The sequence below is a fragment of the Giraffa tippelskirchi genome, chromosome 6 (genome assembly GCF_054371585.1).
Source record: "Giraffa tippelskirchi isolate mGirTip1 chromosome 6, T2T-mGirTip1v1.2.pri, whole genome shotgun sequence".
Taxonomy (NCBI): Eukaryota; Metazoa; Chordata; class Mammalia; order Artiodactyla; family Giraffidae; genus Giraffa; species Giraffa tippelskirchi.
In genome coordinates, this window is record NC_137280.1 from 175,386,925 (window position 1) to 175,410,759 (window position 23,835).

Below are 23,835 nucleotides of genomic sequence, written 5' to 3' on the forward strand. Positions count from 1 at the left end.
ACTGTTTGCGATCCCACGGGCCGCGGCACGCCAGGCCTCCCTGTCCATCACCAGCTCCCGGAGTTTACCCAAACCCATGTCCATTGAGTCGGACAGCCGTCATTTCATTTGATCCTCAACAAGGTCTTTAAAACAAGCAGGGCAAGAAGTATCTTCATTTATAGGTGAGAAAATAGATGCTCATAATTTGCTACAGAGCTAATAAGTGGCAGCTTTCCAGTCTCCTCAGGCAGATGGAAAGTGAGAGATGAGTATCTGGTCCCTAAGAGTAGACTGAGGCCTCTGTGAACAGCTGGGCCCCGGGATGATCACATTCCGTGCTCAAGCGCAGGGAGCACCGCATCTCCCGGCATCTCGTGCTAGCCTGAACCTTTGCAGACGCCGTCTGAAACCGGACAGGTCTCCGATGACGGTACGAGGTGGGGGGCCCGCAGAACCCTGCAGTGGCTCAGGCCTGGGTGCCGCCACCCAGTGCCCCTCTCTCCCGTCCCGAGGACCAGGCGGCCTCCCTCTCCGAGCCGGTCTACCCTCTCCAGAGTCTCACCGCCCCGGGGGCACCTGACTCAGGCAGAAACAGCGCCTCTGTCGGCCGCAGACGGCCCAGGCTGCTCCCTCCCGCTCTCGGGAAGCCGGAGTCAGCCCTTGTAGTGTCTACCTTGCAGCTTCAGACTTGGGCCTCTTACGCACACACTCAGGGTGGGAATCTGCGCTCAGACAGGGGGCCGCTTGTTGCCGGGTTTTAGAGCAGAACAGACGTTAGCAGAGAACACTCTCAAACGGCTCTCTTCACAGGCCGAGTGCTCTCACATGGTTCCACTAAATGCAAAGATGCTTTCAGATGCACTCTGACTTCTAATGGGTCACACAACTGCTGGTCCTCACGCGTAAGCAGTACATCTGCTCAGTACTATTCTCAGAGATGCTAAATACCTATTTAACAGAAATATTATAACAACTCGATCTAGAATATTTCTTTTAATATGGTCGGATGAGATGGTACTGATGCTACGTTACCACTCATCTGTCAATTTCCTCACGTGTCTATGGATGAGAGGCAGTGAGTGGACTGAAGCACAGAAGACTGGAGTTTATACCCCTTTGGTAGTGCTGCAGAAGAGAATGACTATGTACTTCCGATTTTAGGCAAATTGGCTCATCTTTCTGAGCTTTAATTTCTCCCCCCATTTCTCAGATAGGAAGAAAAACACATACCATGCAATACTGGTATGAGGATTAAATAATAAAATGTACATGATGTACCTTAATTATAAGGCCAGTGTTCTCCTGTTCCAGGTAAAACACTGCAATATTCTAGGCAATAGTCCCGCTAGATACTATGAAACTTAGTTTCCATAACTGTCAATTAAGCAATTTTTAAAAGCAGTACATAAATATCAAATGTTACACAATAAGAATCCTTAAAAGAAAAAAAACTGTCCTTTAATCCAGTGGTACCCTACATAAGCAAGGTGCTTTAATCATGTAAATCTTATATAGAACTTAGTAAGTGCCAGCGGGTAGGCTAAGAGCTTCTTACATGTATAATTATGTGTATTAACTCATTTTTGCTGTCTTGGGCAATACATGGCATTGGTGCTGTCATCTTCTTCATTTTACAGATAAGGAGACTATAAAGACGTTAATTCACCAGCCCAAGCGCTCCACAGGAGGCAAATCTGGGTTCAAGCTCAGGCTAGTGGCATTAGAGTCCACAGTCCAAACCAGAGCTCCACCAGCTTTCTTAGGAAGGGCCAGAGAGTAAATATTTCAGGCTTTATGGACCACATGGCCTCTGCTACAGACAATCCCTAACGTGTAGTTTGCCAGCTCCTGTTCAGAACCATTACACGCTTCTGACTCTCAGATGCTTTGTAATTTTCAAATAAGCTGCACGTGTAACCCATTTGATTCTCACTACAATCTTCCGCAGTACCAAGAAAACCGAAGCGCGGAGGCGGGTATCTCCTTTAAAGCAGCTGCAGAGACTAGGGCAGACCTACGTGCCTTGACTCTCGGTTGGGGGGGTCCAGAGACAGGCTCCTCCTGACCTGCTCCAGCAACTCCCTACAAATCTCCACGCTCCTCTCCACCGAAGAGGACGCTCACCAAACGAGATTATCAAAGAGGCAGGGAGGACATTGCCTCTCTGCAGTATCGATTCATTCCATCTTGCTCCCATGCCATCAGAAGAAGTGATGTCTCTGAACATTTATTTTAAAATTTCCCCTAAGATATGATAATTCTTTTAACTCTGAGAAGGAACTATAAGCAAAATATGTTAAGCTTTAAAAAAAAAGAGCCTGCTAGACTTTACAAAGCTACAAGAATCCCCATTACTCTTTCCCATAACCAATGAATGCACTCAGCTAAGAGTATATTTTATGGCAATCTCTTTTATCTTCTTTTTTTTTCTATCGTCATCCAAACTTTTTTCAAAATTTCCAAATACATATACTATAAAAAATGACTTTAAAAAACCTCAAAATCTCTGACTCTGGCAGAAGTATGCAATCCTGGCCACTCACTGTGGCCAAAACACTGCAGGACAAGCCCAGTATGCTCCTGGTCTCTGGTAACTTCTGCTGGGAAAAGAGAAAGGATGTCTAAGAGCCCACCACATACTACATTTTACGGTCATGACAAAAACAGAAGTAAGGGGAAATGATTACAACAGTAACGATACTGAGACAATGCTAATAACTGCTGATACTAACTGCAGGCTGATTATGAGCTAGACAGGGTTCTAGGCATGTATGCAATTGTTTGATCCTCAAGCAACCCACGAGGAAGGTACTATTATCATCTCCATTTTACAGGTGAGGAAACTGAGGCAGAGAAAGGTTAAGTAGCTCACGAGAGAGAAGGAAGCGGGGATGTGATCGACTGTGATTACGGCTGTGACTGCTGGCTCCAAAGTCTGTGTGAACCTCAGTGTTCCATCAATGAAACAATATCAATGTCTACTTAGAGCAACGCATTATCGAAAAGGTCAATAACTCAAATTACATCGTTCTAACAACCATTTACACAAATGGGCATCACCTCATCACAGAACTCTATCTATATGCATGCAGCTCTCTATTTTACAAAAACCAAGGGGGTACAGATTTTTACAAATCTAGAAAAGAGTACATTTTAATGTTGTCCATGCGCACCACACATTTCAGACAGCTGTCAACAGATGAAGTGGAAAAGCCTGCCCATGTCATGGAAACGGATTTCTGGGTCCAGTCCCTGACTCTGCCACTTTGAACAACACTTTCTGCAACAAAGGGACGATAGTAATTTACCTCTATCGGTTTGAGACTATGTGTGTGAGGACACTTTGTAAACTGCCAAGAGACAAACAAGGCTGATCACTCTATAATTTGTTAGCACTATTTTTGAAGTGGTACAGACAATAAAAGTTCATTTACTGAGGCATTTTTTTTTTTTGCTATAAAATATGTCAAGGTTATTTTATTATTATATCTCCCTTCTAAAGAGTTAGGTTTTACATATAAATTTCCCTCCAGAGAAGAAATTCTGACCATGAGGCAACATAAACATACCAATAAAGAGTGATGAAGAAAGGAAAAAAATTGCCACGGATCCAATTCAACCAAATCCCCTGGAAATTCAGGTATTTGCTGGGCTTCCCCAGGGACCCTATTCAGTTGTGAGCTGGCGGGGGCCCCAAGGACCGGGGTAGCACTAAGTGACCTCTCTGCCGTCACTGGAAGCCCTGCTACCACCTTAGAAAGAAGAGTCTGTGACATAGGGAGGGGAAAGGTAGGATCCAGGAGCTGTCTTGTCCACACTGGCCAAGCCCCTGCTCAGAAAACCTGGCGAGAGTCATCCACTCACAGGGCAAGGCCACAGTGACCCCAGGGGAGGTACCCCACCCGTGAGATGTGTATCCCTGAAGGGGAGAAGCCACCTCCATTCCACGCCTCTCTGAGGGACAGTCACTTTAACTTTCAGGGGAGACCTTGACCGTGAACAGAACCTCCTGTCGGCCTAAACACAGACTGCCTTCTCCCAGAGACAGAGCAATTATCTGGCGGGATACTATACTTTGTGGCCATTGCCACTGACATTAATGCATCATCTTCAACATCCAATGGGAATTCTATAGATTTCACTAAATAGATGAATAGAGATAAGAAGTTGATTTCCTTTATGATATTTCCTCTACTAAATGAAGACTATTGATTATGGAAAGGTTTTTTCCCCCCAAATGATACATACGTTAAATCATTCTGTGGGATTAATTCTTTATAAAATCAGTGAAAAAGTATTTAAATACTTTTTTTTTAATTAAAAAAAAAAAAGAAACTACACCTAGTAGGGTCTTCCTCACATCATTTTCTATCTTTGCAGTTGTTTTGTGATTACTTTTTTATCTGGGGTGTAAAAATGTCTTTTTATGGTAATTTAGGAAAGGAAATTAATACTTTAAAGAGCTCAGAACTAATTCCTTTAAAAGTAGAATATTTCATGATAAATTCTGTAGGCATAATAAAGAGTTATTTCAAAGAAAAGGCAAGCTGCAATTGAAGTCCAGAAAGCTGGCTGATCACCCTATAATTTGCTAGTGCTGTTATTGAAATTGTACTGACAGTAACAGTTCATTTACCGAGGCATTTTATTTTTTTCTCCTATAAAATATTTCAAGGCTAACAAATTACAAAAGGGAGAAATTAATTACTCTAGAATATAAACAGATGTATATTAAAAGCACGCACCTCATTTGTACTAGAAAGAAAAATAATTAAAGCTTTGAGTACCTTCTTAAGAATCCTCCCATTTTGATGTCCCAGTTGAATCTTGTACCCAAAATAAAGGAAGCAGTACCGATTTCTCTACGTCACTGACATGGGAACAATGAATATTTGCATAATACATGTAAGATCCTAATAAAACAAAAACATACTAATGGTAAGTAATTGTGAGCTTTCTCTATTTATCCTCAGAGAAACATGAAGTGAAAGAGAGGGAAACAATTATAATCATTTCCTAAAAAAGGGTGGTGGTAAGCAACGAACTTGATAGGCAAAGAAAAAAATGTCAGTGATGAGCAAAAGAGTCCTCGGTTTAATCCTTCGATTCTACCCACCGATTATCATGTGTCAACTACTGGGAGAGGCATTTTAATGCCAACAACTTTATGAACTAGGCACACTCTGCAAACGGGAACGCTGAGCCTCAGAAGGCTCTGTCTGGTGAGCAGGATCAGTGGGCTGCCGTGTGTCAGGGCCCAGATCCACACACGCTCTGCACACCTTTTAGAGGCACACTCGCTACCAGATTCCACAACAGCAGCTCCTGGCAGCCGGGAGGCCTTGGGGTCGCCATGCTGTCTGCCGAGCAGCTGTGTGTGAGCAGCTGCCTTATTTCTGAACAACTGGGAGACACCCGGCTCAGTCTGGAGCTGGGGCTGGGTCACCCTCTGGATCCTGTGTCCTGCCTGGCTTCCCCACCTCCCGCTCGGCTCAGGATCCTGGGTCTCAAGCCCCCTGCAGGGTCAGATGTAGACGGTAAAATGCAGCTTAGAACATGTCGAGCCTTGGCGAAACTCTTGGCTTATGAGCCCACACACCAGTTCACAGATGGCTGGGATTCTCAGATCAGGTTACCGGACAGGCAGCTTTCTTCTCCTGCTCTGGAGCACCTTCAGAAACTCAAGCTAGCCAGAGACACATTGCCCATTAATCTGTTTGGTCAGTCAGCGTGCAGCTTTCTAATCCTATTTGTGCAGCTACCCAGGTTCAAGGTTTTCTTCTTGCATTGGTGTCTGTTGTTATGTTTATTTTGCATATAGAAGGGGGAAGGCTTTTTTGACATATTTAGATTCAGCATTGTTTTATTCTACAATTGAGACTTAGAGTCATTGATTTGAATTTCCACCCCTTTATGCCTTATCTAGTGTCTGAAACTGAATGCTTAAGATTCTGCCACAAAAAGTAAATGCTGACCACAACATGAGTTTAATTAACCTGAGACAGAAGACAGGAATGCCAAGAATGGCTAAGAGCTTCAAGTTAGATGTAAGAGACACACATTCTTCCATAATGGGAGGAACCCGGCCCATCCGATTTTACTACAGCTGGTCATTCAATCTCAAGCTAAACATGATGGAAAAGAATTTCTTTACAGGATACTGACTAGTGCGAAGCTCCATTCTGAGGATGTCGAGTAAAAATAGCATTCTAGAACTTTCTCATCTTCCCTCCAGGAGGCTGAGGAGGAGGACAGCTCCCTTTGGGGCACCGGGTGAAACGGCTGGCCCCTCTGACCGGTCACTATTCAGCTCACGGGTCGATCCTCGCCTGTGAGAACCGGGCCTTCCAGGAAGCTGGACAACCTAGTCTATGCTGCTGGACACACCTATGCTCTCCCTTCCCCAGTACCTTGAAGCCCCTCTAGAATATCCCCTCCTGAACCCCTATGTCACTTACCACCTATTTTTGGTAAGTCAACCCAATAGTCCCCCTTTGCCTCAGGTATATCATAAACTGCCCTTTTTGTGGCTAAACGTCAGGTTTCCATCAGGACGGTCCACACTCTTCACAGTGTCTAACCCACCTCGGTCCCTGCCAAACCCACTGGTAACAAGGAGAACTGAGTTCAGTCGGTAAGTCCTATGTGCAGGCAATTGTGTGAACTATCACACGTACACCTTCTTTCTTAATCATCACAAGAGTGCTGTTAGATTTTACCAAAAAGAATAACCCAAGCTGTTTGGTGACAGAGGGCAAGTAAAATTCCCATTTTCTATCCTTCAGCCTGGAACACTGTTCCCTGGCCCACAATAGTTTTCTTAAATCAATGTCTCAAATCCCACTGGTCTGCGGCAAGAAGTTACCTGAACCAAGGTCCTCATGAAGCCAATTCGTCCTCCACTTCACATTGCACTAAAGAAAAGCCACAGAAAGACATTTTTGATCAAAATGTTGATCTTATTCAGATCCCTTCAGCACGTTCATCTGTCCTAAAGTATCTACTATGTGGGAGACTGTTCATATCAAGGTTGGAACACTTTGGAAGAAATTAAATGAACTGCTTGAGCCCAAACCCCAAGGCTCCTGTCCCAAATCCCCCTCCTGCAGCTGCCTACATGTCTCCTTTATTACTCTCAGCATATCTGGAATTTTATGTCCCTTTGGATGATTATTTCTTTAATGCCCAGCTGCTCAGCGAATTGTAAGTTACATCAGGGCAGTAGCCTGTCTGTTACCCGTCACACTTTGGCCCTAGTCTCTAGCACAGTGTCTGTATGTGGTGTGTGCTCAGTCGTGCCCTACTCTTTGTGACCCCATGGACTGCAGCCCGCCAGGCTCCCCTGTCCATGGGGATTCTCCAGGCAAGAACACTGGAGTGGGTTGCCATGCCCTCCTCCAAGGGATCTTCCCAACCCAGGGATCGAACCCTGGTCTCCCGCATTGGCAGGTGGGTTCTTTACCACTAGCGCCGCCTGGGAAGCCCTCTGCATGTGGTGGGTACCCAGAAAATATATGTCAGATAAGAAGGGGTGAGAGAGGGAAGGATCAAGGTTCAGGTGGAAGGCATCTGATCATGAATGTGGACCAAGCGCTACCTCAGGAATTAGGCAGCTGGTGCTGAGAGCTGACAGGAGTTCAGCCTCTGTGATGCCAGGAGCTCTGTGGTCGAGGTTAGTTTTGCTTCCTCATTTCTAAATGATGGTATTTGTCAACTGACATACACAGGAATAAATGAAGTCCAGGTGAGTGGTGGGGTTCCCCTCCGCTCTCCCATGATTCCTCTGGATGCACTAGGGTTCTCCTCTATACAATGGGAACTTTTTAAAAAGCCTCTTTGGATTACTGATAAGAAATAGTTTGCTAATTAAGTAAAATAATACATGACCTTTCTCAGAGTTCCTTTAAAGACAAAGGGGTTTTTATATTCAGTTTGGGTACTGTTGTATATGTTTAGAAATATGTTCACTTTCTGAGTAACTGAAATATTTGGCCTCTTATAAAAATGATGTAAATAACAAGGCAGTCCAGCACAGTGGTTCACAAGCAGAGATTCATAATCCAAGAGACTTGGGTTCAAGTAACTTAATTGGAAAGTTAGGTGAGACAAAGCAAGAATTAAATTGCAATCTGATGACAGCACCCACTCTGCAGTGTTAGTCAAAGGATTAAGCGATCAAATGTGAAAAGTTTAGAACAGCGCCTGGTGTGTGGTAAATATAAATGCTTGCAATTATTATTTTGCAACAGCACAAAAGTCGGATCCCCAAAGATATTAAATGACTCGCCCAAGTTTATACTGCAGGATCCGAAGAAAAAGCTATAACTCAGGTCTCATTTTCCACCTTGACTCCATCATGACACATGTATTATGTTGTTTAAAAAAAAAATGTAGCTTGCTTTTTTTCTTTTTCCTTTTTCTTTGAATTTTCCACTGACTGAGCATATAATTTCCTGGCTTTCAGAAAAGAGTAACTTTTAAATGCTTACTACCTGATTATATTCATTAAAGATTTCCAAATAGCCCTAAGTCTAGCGAAGTAGAAATCATACCATGATTATATTATTACAGAGTTGAGAGAAGAGAATCTATTTCTCCTGCAACACTTCTATGAGAGTCAATATAATTCCCATTGTACTTTCCCTGCTATTTTATTATCCGCATCTTTATTAGAGATTCAGATGTGAAGCTGCTCTAAGGGAAAGAACAGGAATGGAAAGAGATTTAAATTGCTCTTTGTCCATATTCCATCCAAAGCTTTAGCAGATAAGGGCAAAGGAAGGTTAAGTCACAATAGTCCAAGGCTCTGACCTAGTTATGTCTTTGCTTATTTCCTTGTCCCTTCATTAACGAGAATTAGCCGATTTAGACTCAGTTATTACGCAAGCATGAAAGCCATATTTGTTTAAATGTATAGCTTTTCCTTGATGTAATCACTATTTAAATGAGAAATATTTATGGAGCTGAAGAATCTGGGCGGAATCAAACAAAAGGGAACAAAAGGAAATGAGTGTATGTGAGGGTTTGTTTTTTTTTCTTTTTTTACTTCAATGTTTAAGCAAAAAAAAACTGGAAGTAGACAGGAAGAGAATTCTACAGCCAGGTGGGCCCTAAAATGACAGAGTGGCAAGAAGAGATGTTAGACATAATCTGACGTTTGAAGGAACTGGCACAGAAAGAGGGTTAGTAAATCACTGGGAGAGTGAATCGGGCACAGCGGGGCTGGAAGCCCGTCTCCCGGAGCAGCTCTGCCCCCTCCCAGAGGCTCTCAGGCACTCATCATCTTCGCAGCCGCGCTCAGGCCCACCTCCCGCAAAGCCCTTCTTCCCAGGGGCTTCTGCTCTCTGGCCATTTATTTTCTGACATTCACTGTGACTCTTCTTCTTAAGCCTTCATTTAATTCTCTCCCCTATGGCTATTACACTGAAAAGAAAAAATATATACATATACATTCTTGAGGATGTCTCGTTTGCTTGCAACCCTCTTGACACACAGTGCAGTGGTAGGTCCATGTTTATGGCGGAAGAATATGACCGAATGCGTGAACTCTTCTCGGCAATAATGACATTTGTATTGAGCACTCCCCAAAGAACCCCTCAATTTGTCTCCCCCACAGTTATAAGTCATGACAGGATGGTAACTTTAAATTTAACAGAGACACAATTACACATGCTTAAGTTCACTTTGCTACACAGAGAGTATTAAGAAATATGCACAACCCAAAGAATATTTATATTCTCTCTAAAGGAAAATACGGTCTCAAACAGAGCTGTTTAAAGGTCACTCATTACATCTCTGGGAGGAGTCCTCCTGCAGCCATCCTGGTGCTGGAAGTGAAATGACTGAAAGAAAATAGAATCATATCACATCGCAAAGATAAATAGTGAAATATATATTGACGTCTCTAGAAGAGCAATTACCCTGTAGGGAGTTTATTTGCTTTTAAAAAAATACTTCTTTCTGCATACTTTTTGCCCCCAAATCTGAGAACACGAATATACTTTGAAACAAGAACTGTGCATATATATTGCTTTGCTTAGTATGTATTCTGAAATCGACTAAAGAAACAGACTTGCTCTGAGGATAATATATTCACATCGGATCCTATCTCAAACTTGTTACTGTAAAAACATGTTGGTATTCTAAGAGTATTAGAGTAGTTATATAAAACTACATACTCTATTTTCTCAAACGCTCCAATACTGAAGATGCAAGCATGTTAGGCTGAAAGTTTATTTTTAAAAGATGACTTTTACATTAAAAACCTACAGAATGAATTACTTTCAACGTCAAATTTTACATAACGCTTATCAGCCAGTATATGAAGATTTTCAATTTCTGCTTAAAATATAGTCATGGGCTATGTTATTAAAAACAAAGCTTTTCAAATAACGTAAAGTGGAGAGGAACAGGGAAAAGAAGTGGTTATCTGACTCCTTAAACAAGGTAAGTAGTTAACTGGTGGAATTTCTTCTTCTCTTTAGGTAATATGCAGTACAATACTGTATTTGTAAGAAAAATATGCATTTGGTCATTCAGATGTCCAAAGTATATTTCTTATATATATATTTGGTCTTATCCATGGTGTCCAGCTCATACCTCTCCAAACCCATGGATTTTACTGGGTGTCCAGAATGATAAAAGATGTCTCTTGTTATGTGAACGAGCTAGTTTTTGAACACTCCTGAGGATGGGCTTCCTGGTGGCACCAGTGGTAAAGAACCCACCTGCCAGTGCAGGAGACGTAAGAGACCTGGGTTTGGTCCCTGGGTCAGGAAGATCCCCTGGAGGAGGAAATGGCAACCCACTCCAGTGTTCTTGCCGTGGGGAGAATCCCCATGGACAGGGGAGCCTGGTGGGCTACAGTCCATGGGGTGGCAAAGAGTCGGGCATGACTGAAGCATCTTGGCACACAGGCCCACCCTGAGGACGGGGACTGGCTGCCAGTGTAGGCAACCTGTGATTACAAGGCAGGAGCTCTCAGTCCCACCCGCTGACTTCAGGGGAGGGGCTGAAGATTGAGCCCCGTCACCAGAAGCCTGTGCAATGAAGTGTCCATAAAGCCCTGAGAGATGGGGCTCAGAGAGCCTCTGGGGGTGACAATGGAGATCCGGAGGACGGCACGCTTGGAGAAGCGTGGAAGCACTGCACCCTCTTCCCGTACCTGCCTTGGGCATCGTTCCCATCTGGCTGTTCCTGAGCTACACCTTCTTATCACAAAGCAGTGATCTGGTAAGTGAAATGTTGCTCTGAGTTCTGTGACCTGCTCCAACAAACTAATCAAACCCAAGCAAGGGGTCAAAAGGACCTCTGATTTATAGCCAGGCGGTCAGAAGTCCAGGCAACAACCCAGGCTTATAACTGGCGGCCGGTGGGAGGGGGACCGGCGTCAGTCTTGTGGAAGGAAGCCCTTTCCCTGTGGAGTCTGGGGCTTCCATCAGATTCTCTGGGTAGTGTCACACATGGAAGTGAACTGTAGGACGCCCAGATGGTCTCTGAGAACCGCTTCTTGGTTTAGGAAACCAAGCCCCTCCACGTGTGAAAAGGGAGTCCAGGAACCTCCCATAAAGAGAAGGTCAACTTGGCTCTTTATGTAAAACAAATACAGGAAAGCACCCTGATCGAACATTCACTCTTTTAACAGTACCCACCTGTCCCTCCTTCCACTCAGCTACCTGAGCCATCTTCACCTGCTGTTTTGAAGGGGGCTCACCTCTTGGCTGCAAATGTAAGTTGAGCTATTGATTTTTACACATTCTAGTTAGACATACGCTGCTACCTAGATGGGTGACACGGGTGTTGGGCTTAATGCTCTTTAACATCAGACTTCTCCTGCCAGTGGGGGGGTTGGCCTAGAACTGGGCTGGTCTCTTTGCCCCAGTCCCAACTATCTCCATGTAACATGGCAAGGACAGGCCTCATCCACTATAGCGCCTTTTGCTTAGACAGGGTCTGGTGTGAGGCACCCTGAGGTCAGAATCCTAAAGGTGAGGTGCTAAAAGCATCCCTGCACATAGTGCAAAAGTCTGTTCTTTACATCTGTGTCCCTTTTGCTGCCCTGCATATAGGATCATCGTTACTGTCTTTCTAAATTCCATATATATACGCTAATATACTGCATTGGTGTTTCTCTTTCTGACTACTTCACTCTGTATAATAGGCCCCAGTTTCATCCACCTCATCAGAACTGACTCAAATGTGTTCTTTTTTATGGCTGGGTAATATTCCACTGTGTATATGTACCACAACTTCCTTATCCATTCTTCTGCCAATGGACATCTAGGTTGCTTCCATGTCCTAGCTATTGTAAACAGCGCATCAGTGAACATTGGGATACACATGTCTCTTTTGATTCTGGTTTCCTCGGTGTGTATGCCCAGCAGTGGGATTGCTGGGTCATATGGCAGTTCTATTTCCAGGTTTTTAAGGAATCTCCACACTGTTCTCCATAGCGGCTGTACTGCTTTTCATTCCCACCAACAGTGTAAGAGGGCTCCCTTTTCTCCACACCCTTGTGCACCTGTGGCTGATTCATGCTGATGTATGGCAAAAACCATCAAAATACTGTAAAGTAATTATCCTCCAATTAAAATAAATTAATTAATTAAAAAGTAAAATAAAATTCGAGTGTCCCTGCAGGTCAGGCTCTAGGGGTCCTGGTGGGGTTTCAGTTCTGTCTGGGAGAGCTACCGCTATATCAGGTTTCTAAAGACTGAACTCTTTTTTTCAACCAACAGGGAATAGCTGCTTTAAACGCCAATGAGCATTTAGCTGTCAATTAACTACTCCTGTGACGTACAGGTAAAGCATTAGACAGACATGCGCTATCAGGGATACAATTCCTGTTCATGCCTTGGGGTTCCCCAGACCACGTTTTCAGGCCAGATAACCAGACTCAGCACACCTGGGCCACCAGTGCATCCTAGAAATTTGCAACCTGCCTTACCTTTCCTGCTGAAATGCCTTCTCTGAGTTACTATTCAAAGGCATGAACGTGATCTTCAGAGGGTCATTCATAAGAAATAGCCATAAAAGGCAATTTACAAAACTCAGTGGAAACTCTGCTGTCCTGCTTGGTCCCATTAATATAAGTGGGACCATGACACACATGACAAACATCTTTTGGGCATGAGAAAACGACAACTATACAAACAATCAGGCCTCTCTTTTCTCGCAGCCACAAAGACACTGAAAGCCAAATTTAACGCTTACATAGATATCCTGGAATCTTCTACTAAATTCCCCCTAAAGTATTCTCACCAAAATTTCTGCCCTCTTTTATAATCTTTATTTCAATTGACTTGGTTTAAAAAGACGTATCTCTTTCATCTGTGGCTTCAAACTATACTTGGAAGTGAGTGAAGATATATATAGTCTAAGCCCTCCGCCAATCCTCTCTCCAGGATGAAGGCGTCTGTGACCTGAGGGCCCGCATGGTGGCAGAACTCAACCCGAGGACCAAGGCTGCGTGGCCCAAGAAGCCTCCCTCCCGCCCAGGTGGGTGTGTCCCGCTCCCCGCGGCAGCTGTGGCCTGGCCTCTGGTGAGAGAAGGTTTCCCCACGTCAGGAGACAGCTGTGTGGACTCGCTGCGGAATTTCCTTAACCGAACGGGAGCTTCAGAGCCCCCTCTACTCGGCGAGGAGTTCTCTTAGAGCTCAGCAATGTCGTGTCTTGATCCCTTGGCAAAATTAATGATGTAGCAATTCATTACTGACAGGGCAAAAAATTTCGTCACAATGTTTACAAGCTCTAATAAATTATGGATAATTTACCAAATGACTACCAGTGAAATGAAGCCTGCCTTTTTAGATTTTCATTTATCACTCTCCTTCCTCCCACCCTGTGTGTCTCTCTCATCTCTTCTTTCCCCGTCCCTGTTTCTTTCTCTCTCTCTCACACACACACGCATATCCGTATTAGAGTTTGGCTTGAAATAAAAACTGGAATATAGTAAAATTGGTATCAGAGAAGGAAATGGCAACCCACTCCAGTATTCTTGCCTGGAGAATCCCATGGACAGAGGAGCCTGGTGGGCTACAGCCCACAGGGTCACAAAGAGTCGGACACGACTGAGTGACTTAGCATGCATGCATAATTAGTATATTCTACCCTGCCCGATGGCTTATAAAACACTGGAATGAGACTTAAAGTAATGAATGGATTCTGTAGGAAGTAAATGAGCATGAATATGTATATATATATAAAACTATTAACATTTCCAAATCCATAGTAGACTCACCTGACCGCGGTAACAGCCTTTGTTGAGTACACGCTGTGCGGAAGACTGACTCGTCTATCAAGAAATTTTACATCTAGTGTAAGAAATTTTAAAAAAGAGCTTCATTTTTTATGTTTTAGTTTGGAAAGAATATACTGGTATATGACCTTATAAAGCCGAATTATTCTTAGCATCTAGATAAATTTCTTGCGGTAATAATGGGAAATTATACTCATAGTGGAATATTTATATTGGAAGAACCAGCATTAAATTACTGGGCTGACTGTTTGTGTTGTAAAATGTGAGGGGAAAGGCCTCATTTTCAGTGGATTCACAAACCGACATGAAAGTCAGTGGGATGTGAAACTAATCGCCCTCTGGCTCTACAACCGTCCAATGATGTCATGAGATGGGTGCAAATGTTTTCTTAAAGATGAACCCAACTCTGTGAAAAAAACAGGTTCCACCTTCTTTGGGAAAATGGAGCTTCATGAACAGTTCATCCTCTTCGATGATAAAATCTTTTAAAGATGGATCACTCTTATTTTCTATTTTTGAATAGTTCCACAATAACACCTCACCCCCAGCTCCCTATCTGAAGTCAAGTCTGATTTTTTCCAAACACCTCCCTCCCCTGTCCAGCCTTAGAAGATGGACGTCACCATCTGCTCCCTCTGCTTCCCTCCTGTGGCCAGATGCCTTCTCCTCCAAGTCACGGGACACCTGCCCTCTTCTCCTTGCCCGCAGTCTACTTGTATCCAAACCCACACCCTCCTCCTTGCACTACTGCGGCAGCCTCCGAACTGATCTTGTTACATCCGATCTCTCCCGACAAGACGGCTCTTCCCTAAAGCACCATTCTTGAAACATCACAAAACTGCTCGCAGGTCTTCAGGGCTCCCAACGACATTCCTGACACAAATGATGGCTCAGGTTGCTGTTGGAGGACCTCCTCGATGGGCTGCTGTGGATGTCCACCATGCCCCAGTCCGGGTCTCCCAACCACAGTGCTCCAGAGGAGAGAGGGTCGGGGGGTAAGGGATTGGGAGGCCCATTCTGGGTAGGAGAGAGATACTTTGCAGGATATGCTTCTTCCTAGCCTTGAGCAGCTGGGTCTATTTACCCAAGTATGTGAAAAAGTGAAAGTCGGTCAGTCGTGTCCGACTCTTCGCGACCCCATGGGCTATAAAGTCCATGGAATTCTCCAGGCCAGAATACTGGAGTGGGTAGCCTTTCCCTTCTCCAGGGGATCTTCCCAACCCAGGAATTGAACCCAGGTCTCCCGCACTGCAGGCAAATTCTTTACCCGCTGAGCCACAAGGGAAGCCCAATTTACCCAAGAGGCCTGTATAAATTATTTTCTGGAAGATGCTCCAGGCAAAGTGGCCTGACAAATTACTCTTAAAGGCAGACCTTCTAGTCTCTGTCTTGGCTCCTAACCTCCCCCTCCTCAGTTCTGCATTTCAAAGACTCTACCAACCTCTGCTCACAAATTCTTGTTGATCTCCCCCATCACAAAGGACTTCTTTCCCTTTAAAAAAAAACAACAACAACAAAACCTAATACCATGTGCTATATACTTGATGGTTTTAGTTACATCAGTTCTGCTATTAATGAGTGATGATCTACTTGCCCCATTCCCATTATTAGGACATCAACTGCGTTGTTATCCCAAAAGCACTGAACTCATACTGCAGCAACCCAGCGAATGTTTGTCAAATGTCACACTATGGAAGACAAGATGGTTACAATCACAGCTGGATCCTCTCACGTGCTTTGATTAGTTTTCTGATCGGATACCTTTCACCAGGCAACAATCCAACGTAAGCCTCCTAAAAGTTCCAATAAGCAATGACCCCGGCACGTGGGGCCTTTCCCCGTGATCCTTAGTCCCCTTCTGGTTTTCTCCAGGGTTCTTTTTCAGGTTTAGGGTGATTAATGTGCTAAGGATACGTGATAATAAAAGTCTAGCGTTAATTTACTGTCACTCACTGATTCAGGAAGCTTTCAGCTGGCGGGGTGCCATAAAGTTGGTCATAAGGACGGAAGATGAAAAGCTCCAAATCTCCTACTCTTAGTCTTCTTCCCAAGAAACCACACAGCCCTCAGCGTGTGTGCTTGGCCGGTAGTTAAATGGTACGTGACCTTTCCAGGGATTCGGTGCTAGAAGATGGAACACTGGAACTGTTCTGGCAAACGTGAAGACTAACAATATGCTACCATTCCAACAGAAAGCCGCAGAGAAAGTCCACACTGGAACTAATTGGCACCAACCAGGAAGTGTGATACAATACTCTCCATTCCACTGAAAACCTTCTGTGGTTTCAGGGTGAGGACGAAGAGAATGAAGAAAAATAAACACAATATGAAACTGAAACCACACTGGGAACAAAAAATATGAACCGAAAGACCAAAAAGTAGTATTTTTATGGGTAACTTTCAATTTTATCAAGATAGAGTCAGGAAAGGAGTACGCATTGCTATGTTATGTGACTTAAATGCCAAGTTTTCATTTTGTTTTTATATTAATATTTGGACTTCTCATATTTCATCTGTTTATATTTACATAAATTACGTTTATATCAAATCCAGATTTGGAGCCACTCAGAATCAATACTGGGGTAATTCTTATTAATATTTTCACAGGAATTCAACTTTTAATTTTTAATGTTTTTCTGGAAAATGATACCTGCATGTATGAATTTAACTCAATCACATTACCCAATGGCTATACTATGTTTCATCATTTTATAAGAAAACTTGCTGCATCTAATATATAATTTGTATCCATTTAGAAACATTTTTTTCAACTTATGGATGCTGAATAATACTAGGTATAGTCAACACAGAAAACCTCAAGGGAACTTTTCCTCTATCACATTCTTTCCTAAGTGTGAAAGGGGGGATAGATTTTCTTATAATTTAGTGGCTAAATGATTAAAGTTCTGCATATCGCAAAATAAGGGGATGACATCAAAAAGAAGTAAGAGCAGAATCAATCAACGTTCAACTCTAAGCAAGAAGAGGGAGGGGAAAAGGTTAATTTTACATGAGGCTGCATAATTTTCATTTAACTGCTGTTTCATTCAGTGTCTGAAAACACCGTTTGGGAATATCCTTTTGTCATATGTACAGAAAGGCTTTGCTATTGTTCCTCAGGAAGGCTGGCAGCTGGCCCTGCACTTTGACCTCTGACCCTGCCTCTGCAGGGGGCTCATTGATATTCCCAGAAGCTTCTCTCAATGGAAGAAGATCATTTAAAAAAAGAAAACCCCACCTCGAGAGCTGGTGGTCCTTCCACTCCCACCCTCTCCTCCTGGCCCCCTAAGTGGTGGCATGCAGGTTCGGTCAAGCCCAACAATTCCCAGGCCTTCATAAACTCACTATTTTTCATGTATATTTGATGGGTCCCTTCCCTCTCTTTCAAAGCGGCTTTCACAGTCATGTTAGTGGGTGAGAGCCTTCTATTCTGGACTTACATTTGATTAATTTGTGGTATTCATGTGTCTAATTCTCTACACACAAAAGGAATGAACTAGCTTGGACTCTATCGACAAGCCATTTCTGCCAGGAAAGTTCAAACGTAGAGGAAAGGCTGTGTCGGTGGAGATGGTTTCCAGCTTGCTAAAAGCAGCTTGGAAAACTGCACCACACAACAGTCCAGCTTAAAAAAAACACAAAACACAGCCATCATCTCCAATGCTTTTGTTAATGACATTTTGAAACACGTAAGCAAATTCCTAAATGCTGCATTCCTTGTCACGCATACGTAGATCTTTACAAGAGGGAGCGCCTGAAATCACTGCAGCTTTACAGACATCACACACATACAAAAAAAAAGACTCCTGGCTTCCTTTCAAATCCCATCAGTCAACTTTTATCAACCGTAGGGGAAGCAGAAGACGATAAACATTGCCTGCAATATCGTTTTGAGTTTTAAGCTTTGGGTCTTTTCCAGTTATGTTTAGAACAGTGTGAATACTTTTTAGGAAAAGAATATTGATCAAATTCCATGTTTTTACTACACAATGAATACCTCCAAATATGTTCCTAAATGCACTCCTTTATGAGCCCCTTAATTATCTTTGCTAATCCTTAAATAATGATGGCCCAAAATTTTCTGTCCTCAATAACCTTCTTACTAACCTTCATACTACAATTTCCCTTTTTAAGTTTCCATTTGAATTGGTAAGTTAATATTTACTTCAAAAAATCCACAAAATTCTATTGAATGACTACTTGAACTTTTACAAACTGTTGAAAGAATTTAAAGCTAGATATGAATTATCTGAAGTCAACGGAGTAAGAAAGAGTTGTCGTATGTGTAGCACAATCTTCCCTGTCTCCTTTAATAAGAAGCAGGACTCTGGTCATGCCATGATGTCACTGATATTCTGTACAAAAAAAGTCCCCACAGACCAAATTCCACTTCCTTTCTGTATTGCCAAAGATGAAATAAATCTTCAAAATGCAGGGGAGAAAAAAATGTATGAGTTCTTCAAGACTATGTGATGGAACCTGCAGGGAATAATAGTAAAAAAAAAAAAAAAAAAAAACCACCCTGGTTTCCACTTTTGCTGATTTACTCTCATGACCTTGGGCTTACCCTCCCGCTAGAAGTACAAGGACATGTGCATGTGTGTGTGATATACTCAGGCCCTGGGACCTGGACCAGTCATCTGTCTGCCCTGGAAAGGGAAGAGAATCCCATGTCAGGTAACCGGAATTACCTGAAGCTCTCTCCCAGCACCTGCCCTGGGCTGGGGTGCCTGAAAGGACACACAGGATCCCAAGGTAGGACAAAGGGCAGGCGTTCCCCCACAGCGGCAACAGCCTTCTCTCATCTCAGGAGGCTACGCGGACCAGCGATTTTCAAACACCAACAACCAAGTTTTCTGAAAACACGGAAAGGGAAAACCTAGGCTGAGGTCTACGTGGCATCTCTAGGCTGCCCTAGGAGACTAAGGTGTGTGGCACTGGGCACTGAGCTGTGAGTCCCGGGTGCAGCAACCTGTGGCCTGGAGTGCAGAGTGTGTCTCTAATATTTACATTCAAGTTCTATACTAACATCCATACACCGCTCTGCCTGGACACACATATACCTGTGGATGTCAACATATACATTCACCTTCTCAAGGGCGAGGGGCGGTGAAAGGGGAGACCAGAGGAAAGAAGAAAGACAAACATCACAGGCGAGAAGGACCATGGAGAGCCGGTGAAGACAGCTGAGGGACAGGAGGGCTGGGGGAGCCCGCAAGGGCGCGCCCAAGGGACATGCTGAAGCAGGTGGGTAACAGGAAGAAATGGTTAAATAATGCCCCCCCAGCAGCACTATGGTGACAGAACAAGCAAAGTGGGAACCACCAAGCACCCAACAGCTGTGGTCCCTAACCACCTCCACTTAGGCATGCAACCACCCTGCATCCATCGCGCGTCCTCAGACCCGGGACCAGAGCGCGCCGAAGCCCCGAGCGAGGTCCTCCTGGACGCCGGGCTCACGCACGTGCGGCACCTGACAGAATCAGAAGCGCCAACACTAAGAAAGCTCAAGACTCGGTTAGCTATTTGAGCTCTGTGGTGAAGCCAACTATTCGAAAAACTAGGTCTTTATAAACTTGGTAATAGAGTATATCTCATGTGTAAAATAAAAAACCCTCAGCTCTACAGAATTATTTCAAGCCCTCCATATTTTTTACAAATCCATCTCAGCTTCCAGATTCAGCAGCATATCTATGATGGGAACTGGTTCTGAAAGACCTTAGAAAGGACACCGTCAGAACAACCCAAAATACAACTTTTTATAAAAATCACTAATTTCTCCTACCCTGATGCTTTTCAGTTAGAGACCGAATCTTTTTCCTGAGCTTGTAAGTAAACACGTGCAGATATACACACAAAGTAAGCAGCATAGATGTGTGTGTATGTATGCATATACATAAAATTAAAATATGTATGTGTATATACTTGTATGTGTATGAGTCTATGTACACATATAATTACATCTATACTTAGCATACCAACTCCAAGATGGGCATAAAGACACAGGATGCTGCTCATACTAGTCAGAACAGAAGCCAGCTCTGGAGAACTTAAGCAGAAATGGTGTTTCCTAAAGAGAATCAAGCGTGTCACAAAAATCTCCTGCAAGATTACAAGGAAATGGACTCAAACTTAAGAACACAGTCCCTGGAGCTACCAGCCCTGGTCACACCTGGTCACTCTCCCCTGGGCTGCTGGACTCAAGACTCCCCGGCCACACGACCCCCAAACAGCAGACACTGGAGACCGCTACCAATGGAAAGCTCTGGGGCAGGAGTCTCCAGCCTCCAAGATCTAATCCTGATGATCTGAGGTGGAGCTGATGTAATAATAAAGGAAATAGAGTGCACAATAAATGTAAGGCACTTGAATCCTCCCGAAACCATCAGCCCCTGCCCACCACCATCCATCCATGGAAAAAAAATTATCTTCCACCAAACAACTCGCCTCTGGTGCCAAAAAGGTTGAGGGCCACTGCTCTAAAGGATCCATGGTTCTCTGTGTCCGTCCCTCTGGATTCCAAGTTGAGGGCAGAGACATTAGACTGGTGAGTTCAGGCCACATGCCTGTGCCCAAGCTGATAGAGTCCCAGGGCACAAGAATCTGGCTTTGGGGGCTTTCCTACTGAAGGTGAACCCTCGTATCTCACGATGGGAGGTGCTCCAGCCCGCCGGGAAGGGCCATCAACACGCTAGCCACATCCACAAAAGTGACAGCTACACTTGACACACTCCTCTTTTTCCAAGAGAAAAGGACAGTACTAAATTTACTAACAGAGCCTTGCAGATTACCTTTAGGAAACAAAAAACAGTACCAGAGAAAATGGTCTCCTAGAAAAGAATAGTGAACCATTCAATTCCTCTCCCTAGGCCAAGCATCTGATAATTCTTATAATACATACTAAGTTCGAATTCAAACATCAGAAAGACCTCTGACAGAAGAAAACTAGGACAGAATGATCTGGATTCTGGCCCTAACCCCAGGAACTTGACATAGCATAATCAAGGCCTCCGTAAAAGCGAGCTGTGTCTGTCCAACGCCAAACTGAGCAGAGGGCTACCTCATAATGGTGAAAGAAACTGTTTCCACATTTGGAGAGGCAAGACCCATAAAGGAAGGGCTTTTAATTTCTAGTAATTACCCTGGTACCTTAAAGTCGGTAATTACGTAGAGAACCATGCCCCGAGCTGGCCTGCAGTTTGTTCCAAACCCAGTGCGTGTAATTAGCCTTGATTAATATCCCACATTTCACATCAACAGAAACAGTGAATCCAAATGGTTCCCCACATTCTGCGGCCTCAGGAAACCTCGCTGTTCGAAGTCTGTGCCTTTATCAGGGGAACATGCTGAGCAAATGGGATCAAATGAAGCCTTGGCACCCACCTTGGTCTAACTATTCAGAGGGAAGCAGCAATGCCTTTCGCGTAACCATCTTAATCCCTTGTATCAACTAATTAATACACAGAGAAAGCTTTTACTTGCATGTGAGCAATTACAGCAAGTTCCTGGTCGGTGTCCAAATGGATTCACAATATAATTCATGGACAATGAGGCTCTGGGAAAGACAGCGTCTAAAGATGACTTTCAAAAAGCAAAGGGGATTGACGGGGGCAGGGGGGGGACAAAAATGAAACAATTTTGTTAATAGTAGGAAGAGAGGGCAAATAATAAACGTCTGCTTCTCCAAAAGCCTTTTTAATTTCAGAACTCTATTTTGCACATGCCTTGCTTAAACAGGTCCATTTATGTGAAGAAAGTAAGACTCAACAGACAGCAGAGAGCTTTGATTCTGTGTCCTTACACAGCTGAAAAGCCACTGAGTTTCTTTACAAGGGGCTTGAAAACAATGAAAACGGAGGCTGTTAACTAACTAGCATCTCCTAAACAATAAACCTGACTATAGACTTAGTGAACTCAGACTTCTGCAAGTCAACGAAGGTGTGAGTTCGGTGATTTCACGTTCCTCCCTGGGGGGCAGGTACCTGTTGCACAGGCCCTCCGCCCCCCTGCCCTTTCTTCAATATAGGAGACGGCAGCTGCAGCTGCCTGAGAACAGACCCGAGAACTGGGAGCACCGGGCGGCAGTGTTTGGGGAGCTGGGGGGGGATTCGGCGGACACCCCACAAAGGACACCCCACGCGGCAGCACCTGCTGGGGGACGTCTGCTCTCAGCACGTGGTCCGACGAGACCCACGTGACCCGACGTGTCCCGTGTGATCCGACGTGGCCCACGTGATCCACGTGGGGCGGAGGGCGCAGAAACCCAGCAGCGGAGGCGTTCAGGGCCAGGCTCTGAGTCGTGAAGCAGCGAGTTGCGGGCCCGAGCCCCGGTGCGCCCGCCAACTCTGCCCAGGCAGGTGGCTCGCTGTCCGGGGGAAGGCATGACCCAGCACGGCCCATCCGACAAGCATGCTGAATCCAAGTCTCGAGACAAAACGCTTCCTCACGCCACCCCCTCCGCCCGACGGCGCTGAAGCCGCTGCCGAAGAGCGCAGGGTGGTCCTCTTTGTCTTCCTTCCCTTAAAGAACACAGTGCGGGTCAGACGGGCGTGGGCCCGTGAGCTAAACCCCGGCCTGAGGGCCTCCCTGGGACGCAGACAGCATCCTCCGGCTAGCAGGCCGAAGCCTGGGCCGCACCAGCCCGCGGCGTTTTCGTGCCTCAGTCTCCCCGCCGTCCCGCCGCGCGCCCAGCGGCCGGCACCGAAGGGCGGTCGCCCCGGGGAGAGAAAACAAGGCTGGGCCCGCGTTGCGACACAGGTTTCCCCTTTGCCGCAGACGCTGCTTTACGGCCGGGCCGCGTGAAACAGCGGAGCGCTCGGGGGGCGCACACGGTCCTCCTCCCGGCGGAGACGGTGCCCTCCGACCCGACCTGAGGCGCCGGCGGCAGGCGAGGAAACCAGCCTGCCGTCTCTAAGGGAGAGGGGGCCGGGCGGCGGCTCTGGCAAAGCAGAGCCGACTGTCCCCGGCAGAAGGAAACTGAGGACGGCCGTGGGGACGGCACGGCCGTGCAGGTGTGAGCCAGGCCCTCAGAGGGGTCGGCGCCGGAGCCGAGACGGACGGCCACGGGCAGACGGGAGCCGGCTCGGAGCGGCGCGGGCCCGGGAGACCGGCTCCTACTGGCAAGGGCGCCCCCTGCGGGCCGCGGCGCCGAACTGCGCCTCTCGGTCCGGCCCCGCGCAGCCCGCGGGCCCCGGAGCGACGCGCGCCCAGAGCCGCTCCGAGGCCCTCTCGCAGCGCGGCCACCGCCCAGCGCCGCCGTCTCTCCGTCCAGCCACGGCTCGCTGCGGCCAGATACACTCCAAGCTGGCGGAAAAGGATGGATCCCACCCTGATGGCTGGTCTGCCTGTGAGAAGTTGAGAAAAATCGGAGAGGAGACAGAGGGACACAAAAGGAGGTCTCGCTATAGAACCATCCTTCAGTCACTCACACATGCAGGGCTTGATCCTTGGAGGAAACCCTGACTGCCCTTTTAAAGGCCGGAGTTTTTGATGACATTCTTAATGGTAATTATAATCTCGGGCACAGAACACTGCAGCACTGGATTAAGACACAAACATTAAGAGCAGAACTTAGTGCCAAGGAAACACACAACTAA

At 45.3% G+C, this 23,835-nt stretch overlaps 1 protein-coding gene across 5 annotated transcripts in view; it reads right to left on the bottom strand.

The window, feature by feature from the left end:
• Positions 1-23,835, bottom strand: part of EFNA5 (ephrin A5) — a 288,894-nt gene that overhangs the window by 169,448 nt on the left and 95,611 nt on the right. Inside the window, exons 2-4 of one of the 5 annotated variants that reach the window (XM_081505335.1) lie at positions 14,222-14,275; positions 6,848-6,896; positions 4,770-4,895 (exon numbers count right to left, since the gene is read on the bottom strand). The exons of 2 other annotated variants lie outside the window; for them this stretch is intronic. In XM_081505335.1, coding sequence (XP_081361461.1) covers positions 4,770-4,789 — 20 coding nt within the window. In that variant the 5' untranslated portion in view covers positions 4,790-4,895; positions 6,848-6,896; positions 14,222-14,275. Of the gene's footprint in view, positions 1-4,769; positions 4,896-6,847; positions 6,897-14,221; positions 14,295-23,835 lie in introns of all 5 variants that reach the window. 2 more of the 5 variants (XM_081505336.1, XM_081505334.1) reach the window with 2 other exon arrangements.